General features: G+C 34.2%; 1 protein-coding gene across 4 annotated transcripts; it reads left to right on the plus strand.

Moving 5' to 3' along the window:
- The first annotated feature begins 87 nt into the window (after positions 1–87).
- LOC111701174 (zinc finger protein 142) lies at positions 88–9,651 on the plus strand. 4 transcript variants are annotated; one of them, XM_023472370.1, is made up of 14 exons: positions 88–260; positions 470–624; positions 1,222–1,318; positions 2,789–2,909; positions 3,145–3,316; positions 3,603–3,649; positions 3,984–4,083; positions 4,285–4,389; positions 4,648–4,776; positions 5,231–5,281; positions 6,106–6,211; positions 6,520–6,751; positions 6,947–7,000; positions 7,719–9,651. In XM_023472370.1, the coding sequence occupies exons 1-14, from the start codon at positions 203–205 to the stop codon at positions 8,698–8,700; spliced, it is 2,409 nt and encodes an 802-aa protein (XP_023328138.1). In that variant the 5' UTR covers positions 88–202; the 3' UTR covers positions 8,701–9,651. The 4 variants fall into 4 exon arrangements, with proteins under 4 accessions (XP_023328138.1, XP_023328116.1, XP_023328131.1 ...); XM_023472348.1 differs by having other exon boundaries at positions 6,520–7,000; XM_023472363.1 differs by having other exon boundaries at positions 1,237–1,318; positions 6,520–7,000.
- Positions 9,652–9,864: the final 213 nt, after the last annotated feature.

Here is a 9,864-nt window from a genome sequence, read left to right on the forward strand (position 1 = left end):
TTACGTAAGTATTGTTTGTTTGTGACGATTCATAGACATTTTCTTCTTTCTTCATCCATTATTAAAAATTTAGTGTATTAATTTATTTCAGAAAAATGGTAAACTAATTTGGACAGGAAGGGGTTTATGCCGGAAATTGAAATGTAGGATGAAAATTTCCCCCGGAAATGGCCGATTGTAGAGAAATCGGCGAGAAATAAGAATGGACGACAGGACGGACGAATCAGGGTTAGTGGAGGAGAATATGGATCCCCGTTTAGGTAGGATAAATTCCTAAAAAACACATCTTTAAAAGAACCATTCAATATTGGTGTATCCTTCACCATTTATTTTTAATATAGTTACATCCTTCAAATTACTAAATTTATTCCTTTTTTCATCTTCATTTATTCATACTTATTATAGTTGCATCCTCTTAGGCATTCCTTTGTATTAAAGTTGCAACCTCCTACATTCCTATTTATTATAGTTGCATCCTCCCTGGAGGTAAAGCTTGAACCTGTACCCGAGGGTCTCCTGAGTTCCCAGATCTATCCTGGGATCCAACCTTACTCCGGGTCCCAACCCTACCCAGTAGGTTTAGACTTTAGTGGATCCATCCCATACATACCTCCACCTCCACTGGTAATATATTTATCATAGTTCGAAGGGCCTAGAAAAAGTTTTGGCAGTTTTAAAAAAATAAAATTCCAAGAGTAACATTTCCATTATTTTTCTGTTTATACTTTAAACTGATTGCTGATAAGTCAACACTTGAGATTTGTGTTCAGAACAAAAAGATTGTTTTGTATGTTTGTTTGATAGTTGTACCGAATCACCGCATTTTTTGCGTATCCAGATTTATATCCTACACACTGTTGATTCGGATATATTTTCTTACGAAGTATCCATTTAAAATCCTATTTTACCTATGTTAATGTAAAACAATACGCTAAGATTTTGGGTTATTGGCTATTTGGCCCAAATGCCACTATCCTAATAATTTGTCTTTTTCATTCCCCTGCTCACCAGATCTTAGTTCTTATTGTTACATAGCAACGTTTTCATTAAAGATTTACAAGTTTGAACACTTGCCTCAAATCCTCAGATCTTTGCAACCTGTTGTTGAAGACCTTTAAATTTAAAACTCTGCTAGATCAAACATCCCAAAATTAGAAATATCAAAGGTTTACACCATCGGGTTTTTATGTTAAATAAAAACCTAATTTCTTTCAATCCTAGACGGACGGTGTTAAGGATGAAGGATTAGAATCTGGAGCTCAGGGTTCTAATGGAGACTACGGAGCTAAACTTGAACCTGGAGATTCAGAAGAGAAAGGTAAATATTCAGATTTGTCCTCGCGCCTTTAACCTAATTTTTTAATCTAATGTGTAATTTCAAGTGACCCTCCATGCAAAGATGGCTATACTCGATTTAGAATGGTATCCTTAAAAGTTAAACTTTAATCTGATCAAAAATGTGGAAGATAACGTCGTTTTTCTCACTCAAAAAGTGTTTATTTCTCTAAATTTCTCCATTGCTTCTATTTAAGCAAGAAATGCGCTATCAGAGAAACCGAAAAAAAAAACAGTTTACTAGTTGACAACCAAAGAGAGACACGTGTGTAGTGTAAGGCCATGTTATTTAGATCTTGGGCTTTGCAGGAATTTAACTTTTCATTCACCCTTTAAGGAACTGTGATAACTATTTATAACCCTACTGGTTGAAGGGAGCCGAGGTATAAAGTATTTGAGCCGAAAACTTTTTTTTCGAGAAAGTAGAGAACCTTCGAGAGAAAGAAATGTTTTTGTCGAAAATACTTTACGAGCCCCCTTCAACTAGTAGGGTTTTAGATAATTTTATGCCCTGGAAAATATTAAGAAATATAAAGAAATATGAATTTAAATGTTAGCACTATAAAAATAAATAAATACGCAAAAATGGCACGTCAATTATATAACATGTAATATAAAGTTTAAACTTTTAAAAAGTGCATATTAAAGAAAATCTCAAATATAAACGCTGGAAGATGATCATTCAAAAGAATGCGGGAACTTCATAGCAAAAAATTCGCAAATACTGAAAGGTGTACTCAGCTGGGGTGCTATTTTACTTTTAAACCCATAAGAAAATAGGGAAAATTTTAAAAAATGTTTATTTTCATTTTTTACTTACTGGGATAAGTGACTTGTCCATTTTTTGCTTTAGAAACAAATGAAAAATTGTCAGAATTTAACACCTTTTATACCATAACAACAAAGTTATTAGCATATTAAAACAATAATTTTGATTATTACACTTTCTGCCTACGCATAATAATATACCACATTCTTAGAGGATTTGAATACATTCCCAGAATTTAGGGTACACTACTAACTTTGGACCTGTATTCTTTCAATCAATAAGGAACAGTGAAAATGCTCAATTCTATCCAAGTAGGTGACAATAAGAAGAATTATTCACCGGGAACTTGAATCATGAAACTAACAAATTGCTGAATTTTTTAAATATTTTTTTTTAACCTTAACCCTTTCAAAATTCTCATTTCTTAATCTTTCATCAGGGGCGTAGAAAGGGAACAGGGGCCAAAACGTATTCATTTAAATATTTTTTCATATCAATATATTATACATATTTTAGGAAGAAAGTGTTATAATCAAAATTATTGTTATAATATTGATTATTATACTTATTATTATATACTATTATTGATCATATTAAGGTTTCGAGGGTACCGTTTTAAATCGTGCATTTTGCATTCTTTTGAATGTTGAATGTTGACTGCCATTAATTTTATTGTTATTAAAGGTGGAGGTACCAAGAAGTTTAAACACAAGATCGGAGAATTCAACTGTCCGGATTGTGAATATTCTGCGAAACGAAATGACAAGTTGAAACTACACATTCAAACCAAACACGAAGGACTCAGGTATTGAAATCAATCATTCACATTTAACTTGAGAAGAAAGTTAGAAATTTAACTTTTTGTACTTAATCTTTTAGGGATATCGTATGAACTTTTGGGAGTGAGAACATAAAAAATAATAACAATAGTTTGCCTTTCTATGCCTTAAAAAAAGTGCCAGTTGATGTACAATTTTCTTCCACCCCTTCCTCTGGCTGTGGAATGCTCAAAGTATTCGCCCCTGATAATTGTTGTTAAGGTTTCCATGTGAGTATTGTGAGTATGCTGCACTCCGACCCGATAAACTGCGAGATCACAGAAGAAAAAAGCACGGGATAGAAACCACATATCCATGTGATGTTTGTGAGTTTGTGGGAGAAAATTACAGAAGTTTGCAGATACACTTGAAGGAGCATCCTGCGAAAACGGGGGTATGTATTTATGTCAAAATAAACAGTTTTGGATTAGAAATGTACAGTTGGTAGGGAATTTAATCGAAATTAAATCAAATTAAATTAAATTAAAGTTTTAAGGGTACCTTGTGAATCGGACAACCCACTTTATAATTGAAAGGGCACTTAAATTGACATTAACAGTCCCTTTCCTGGCGTTGCTTGATTGCTTCGACTGCGGGTAGCCGGGGTTTTGTTCTCCATGACTCAAATTTGTGAATTTATCGACGAATTTAAATTCGGTAAATTAATTCCATATTTTTAGATTTATGGATGTGACTCCTGCAACTTCACAACAAACCGTCCTTTCAAGTAAATAACTTATTTAATATCTTTTTTTCCATATTTATATTAAATCGGTAACAACAAATTATATTCTAGATCTTTTCCCTGATTTTTCTTCAAATTAATATTTAAAAAATTTTTTTTTTGTAGAATATTCTTGTTATTTTCATTGTTATTTTATTTCAGGCGTAATTGATTTTTTTAAAAATTTAATTTGAATTTTTGCGAAACTTTTTTTTATACTTCTGTTTGTTTTTTAACAATTTTATAATAGAATATAACTATTAATAACATTTTTATTTACAATTTGTACGAATTGTTCAGATTTTGTTTCATTTGTTTAATTTTTTTTCTTATTTAGGCTACAGGAGCATATAGAGAAAAAGCATCAGATGAGAGTTCTAAATTGCACTGAGTGTGATTTTGTGGCAGAAACTGGACAGAACTTGATAGAGCACAAGGAAACCTTTTTTAAAACAAGTTTTTATTATGTCCTTATCTTTTTTTCAATTTTTTCTATATTCATCGTTAATGTTGTATTTTTGTAAGTTTGTCTGTTCCTCATTTGTTTTTGTCTAATTATTATGAAGCTTTGTTGACTCTAAGGTATAAAAGTTTATAGAAATTCAGTTTTGTCACTTTTTCATTTTAATTGGTTGCAGGAGGTGATTCACAAAATAAAGCAATATCCCTGCGATGATTGTGATTATGTTGCCAAAAGACCGGATCATCTGAAGAATCACCAACGAAGAATTCACGGAAAAGTGGTATGGATGGAATGTGAAGCATTTATTATGTATGCTGAACTGAGAATCGGCATCAATCTTATTTTTTTTATTGGTTTGAGAAAAATAATGGGCGATCTTAATGAGATTTCTTGCAACTTTTTGCAAACAATTTTAAAAAATTCATTTCTTTAAAAAGTGTCCAATCAGAAGTATTTTTCATAAATTTATTAAATTCCCTAAGTTCCTTTATTTTTTGTGATTTTTTTATTTGGCCTATTTTTTATTTTTAAATTCTAGATTACAACAACCTGGAGGCGTGGAGGAGGAGGGGGAGGGGGAGTTGGGGGCGGAGGAGGGAAACCAATTGATGATGAAGATCTGGAGGATATGGAGGAGATAGATCCTTCATTCTGGTTGTTCCATCAGGTCGAAGCTCGAAACTTTTAAATGAAAAAAAATCGTTAAACTAATTCTCTCTTCGCGCAAAGTGACACAATCTTTTATTGGTCAAAACTTTATGTACTCGTTGCAGAGGGTTTTTGTTTTCTAGAAAAATCCCCCCTCTAAAAATATTTTTTCTCAAATTTTGGGTTATTTTTTTTAGGGTTTTTATTCGCTGAACTGGGGGAAATATTAAATCATTTTTAGGGGAAGTTAAATAATCAACGAGAGATCGGTTTATCTTTTCGCAATAAGAGAATGGGATTAACTCCATGCATTCATTTATAAGTTTCCAAATCAGTTCTATTTCTAAATGAAACTAATATTTTTTTGGCTGAAACTTGTTCATATTCTGTTTAAAACGGTTGTTAATGTTATATTATTGTAACGCCATTTTATTTTCTTGATATTTTTTTTCTGAATTTAAAATTATTTTTAGAGTGATACAAAGTCTGAAGAGGGAGATAAGGAGGAGAAAAAGAAGCCTCAGGAATTCATGATTAAAATTCTTAACGAATTTTAAATTGACAAAGTGCAATTTTATACTATTTTCTAAATAAGAGCTTGTAGTTTAAAAATCCAGGGAACTGAACATAGAGAATAGAATATATTTTAGAGAGGAATTTCGACAAATTTAAAGCTGGTAAATAAGCTTTATAAAATGAATTCGGTGAATAAAAAACATCATTTGATTTATAGTTATAACGGAAAATCATCGTTTGTAAAGTGAAAGGCATAGAGTCTATGTAAAATGATCATTGGTCAATTATGAAACCAGCCTATTTCATAATTGGTTTTCTTTTAACATTAATTTTAGATTTTCTATAAAATGATGTTCCAGGGCCCAAAAGGTTATATAGCATAAATGTGTGAAGTACACCTGCAGTATGAAAACAGTACAACAAAATGGCCGTTTTACACTTTTTTCTAGTAAATTCCCCTCTTAATATATATTCCATTCTCTTTGGAACTGAAGTAATGTTTTTATATTTGGACCGGTATTCAGTCGTGTTGACGTTTATTGGACTCGAACAAACACGCACTCAAACAGACAACGCGTATCTATTTACATAAAGTAGTAATCCCTGTTTGTCTATCTGTCTGTTTGTTTACATGTCCGATCATAACTCAGGAACTCTTTAATTGATTTGTCTCAAATTTGTTTGGGGGAATTAGATTCTTCTTCGCTTGATTTCAACATTCTAAGTTGAATGAGTTGACTTTTTCAGGGAAAATTAAGTTTCCAGTCAAAGCTTGGTTCCCAAGTAAGTATTTGATTAAAATGATAAATATTTATGAGATTTAACCATGAAGGTGCAGGTTGTGGAGAGGCCGGAGGTAAGACAGTACTACGAGAAGGAACTGCAGTTCTTCAAGGTTGAGGACGATCTGAAGGTGGATCCTACATACTCAGTCTCAGGTGAGCATTAAAGCCCACAGTTTGAATAGTATACAGTGAGAATCAGAAAATAGTGAAATATTTGGCTTTTAAACATTGCCGCATCTCCGGGATTCAATACAGATATAGATGAATATAGCATATAATGCTTAAAGGAAAAAATCATTAAAAACAATTTTTGGCGTAAAGCCGAAAACCCATGAATGATTAGAGCGTAGAGAATTAGTTATATTCAAGATATATAAAGCTTACTTAAAAATGTTAAATTTGGCTTTTTTCCTCCTTCGTCTCTTATTAAAAACATTTAATGACGACTTTTCGTTGACCAGGAACCAAGAAGGTGGGTAAGATGAAGAAGAAGAAGACTGGACCCGTGGTCACCCTCAAGTGTGATGTTGAAGCGTGTGAGTACACCTGCTCCAGGTCGGATAAACTCAGGTTCCATAAGCGGATTGTCCACGAGGGATTGAGGTACAAATGTGATCTCTGTGACTATTCCGGCACCCGGCCAGACAAACTGAAAATGCACAAGAAGAGGAAACACGAAAATCCGCAACCTAGGAAAGTGCGTACTGTCAAATATGTCAACGGACCAAATAAAAATTGCGAAAAATGCGATTATGTCGCAGATAAAGCTAGAAATTTACGAGCGCACATGATTCGAAATCACAGCGATTCAGTGTTCCACTGTGATCAATGTGATTATGTTGCAACGTTTCAGTACAATTTGAAGAATCATCATGACAGGATGCATAGTGGGAAGGTTCTGCAGTGTGAGAAGTGTAGCTACTCTACCAGAGATGCGAACAGGTAAAACACCCCCTCCCCTCCACCCCCCTCTTTAGATTCGTGACACCTATACCTTAATTCAGCTGCAAATTAAAAGGGGAGGGAAAGGAGTGAGTGTCGAAAGGGGAGAGTGAAAAATTTAACATAATGGGAGTATCACTGCTTTTCAATCTAAAATCCAGTCTTTTTTAGTGTGGTTTCTCTTTAAAGTTCCATGGCTATTTCAGAGCTAGGGTTTATTTTTTGAAATAAAGCAGGGTTGTTTTTTTTCTCGCATTATTATTGCATTGCAAATTGTTAAACTTGACTTAGTAAATTCATTTCTGGATTGGAGTGTGGTCAATCATCATAGGACGTCCCTAAAAACTTTGACTGAAAACTTCTTCTTTTTTAATGTTCAAAAGACAAAAGTATATCAGAACTCCTGATGATTGGGAAATAGTTAAAATCGAAAAAATGAAATATTGATGTTCTAATTTCAATTCAAGGGACTGTCGAAATTTCAAGCATGCTAAGTGTTTAATTCTAATTATATCCTCCATTTTATTTAGTAGCAGAATTCCGCAAATCACTTTTATATTGAAATTCATTCATTCATTAATCCTTCAAAGCTTTTAATGGTACCTTGGTTGTGAACTAAACATATACAGGGAGTATCACCAAAATTACATCATCAGTGCCTTGAAAACATTTAACTTATTTTATCATAAATAAAAACTTTTAATGTTTTCTTCCCTAGAATGAGATATCACGGTCAGAGTAAACACGAAGAACGGAAGTTTCCCTGTCAGTTCTGTGACTATGTTGGATCCGTTCTCAACGAACTGAAGAGACACATGAGAAGAAAACATGGCAACGACAAGTTTAAATGCGACATGTGTGACTATGTGGGTAGACGAGTTGATCACTTAAGAGATCACAAGAAGAGAATTCACGAGAACGCAAGGAATGGCGTTAGTCCAGTTAAAGCACCCGTGTCTCAAGCAGCCAAACCGCAGGCCGATCCTCCTATTATAGGTCCTGTACCAGGCCAAAACGATCAGTTGATCGACTACTCGAGATCTCATCAACCGCCGTTTGTTGAACAGAAACCGCCGTCTGATCACATACCGCCGAGTCATTCTACCATTGATCCCAAACCTCTCAACTATCCTAACTATATGCTAAGTGGACACCATTTCCTTGTCGATCATTTGCCTAGAACTGATCTTCGCAACGACATGATCCGATATGAACATTTTCCGATGCGAACGGATCATTTTGCCGGAACTCCGATGTACCGCCCTGAGAGCTCGCATCGGAACGACATCACAGAGTCGGATCTGAGAAACTTTTATCTTCAACGTCCAGATTTGCATGTGCGTGCAAACATCCCGGATAATTCGGTACCGATCGATCATTCGATGCCGCGTCCGGGCCCTGTCGATCACTCAATGTCGGTGAACGGTCCGATTGATCACTCGATGCCAAGAATAAACAATGCTTCCTCAAGAAATCATACTCAACCTCGCCCTGACCTTCCCATGGGCGGGCACCTCGGATACCGGGGCGATCTGACGATCCCTAGACCGGACCTGATGCAACCCCGCCTTGATCATCACAGGATGGATCATAAGATCGATTACGGTCAGGCGGGTCATCTATCAATACCTAGAACAGATGAATCACGACCCGATATGTCACATCTAGATCGGATCTTCCACCAAGTGCATTACAATTAGAAGATTTTCTTCCAGTATTAATCTTTATGTACATTTATGTACAAGAGTTTTTATGTACACTGTACAGTGTTTGAGAACTGTAAATATTGTTATGTCTTGAATTATGTTAAAAACTTGAAAACTCTGACCGGAGTTTATGAATTCATGAATTTATTTTTCATGAAAGTTGACACAATGTACAAAAAATGTAAATTGATATTAAATGACGAAATTATTGGAATATGCTTCTGAAAACAGTGCAGATCCATTTCACATATTTAACATAGAAACCCGTTTTTATGCACTTAATTGCCTTGCCGTAGATACTTGATACTGAACTTAATCCCAGGTCTGAACCAGTTTTAATTCTAATCCTAGCTTTATGTAATAGAAGATTATGTAACTGATCTTAGAAGATGTGAACCTGACCTATGCATATGTAAACTTGTTAATGTATCACCTGGGGAAACTATTTTTCTAAAAATGAGTTTTTAAATAACAAATTTTTTTTCACGTAACTAGCTTCATTTAGTAAAATATGAACTATGGATGTAAAATGAAAAATATTGTAGAACTGAGCCGCTTCACCTCAATATTGCTAATTCACAGTAATTCGGATCAGACTACCTGACCTACCAATTACCATTATCAAATTTCGAAAAAACCGCCAGTTGATGGAAGGAAATCTTCCAAATGTGATCTTAACCTGCCAATTAATAGCAAGGAGGACCCCGGGTTATAGATATTCGTCAAAAAATGTAAGACCTTTTTTTCTCTCATTGTCTGGACCCACACTTATGACTAACGATGAGCTAGAAGTATTGTTTGCAAATTCATTAATGAATATTTGACAACAACAAAAAATTATGATTTATTTTAACTCGCCATTTGGGAGTGTTCAATGGTTCTCTCTTATTTAATTTATATGAAAGATATTCTTTTCTAAATAGTAAATATATGCATTACAAGTTTTGGGATTCTTTTACTTTAAGGAGATTTATGTGAAATACTAATTAAACGCTCTTATTCTAATGAAATCATTCGGGATGTTAAGATGTTGAATTTTAAAATCCTCCTTACATGTGACAGTTTGTGCTGTGTGCTCGGGTTTGTGCCTTCAATCTTCATCTCTACAGCCGGAGTTAGCATTTACGTAAAAATCAAACTTTTATCGCACATTTTGTA

This window comes from Eurytemora carolleeae, unplaced genomic scaffold, assembly GCF_000591075.1.
Source record: "Eurytemora carolleeae unplaced genomic scaffold, Eaff_2.0 scaffold26, whole genome shotgun sequence".
Classification (NCBI taxonomy): Eukaryota; Metazoa; Arthropoda; class Copepoda; order Calanoida; family Temoridae; genus Eurytemora; species Eurytemora carolleeae.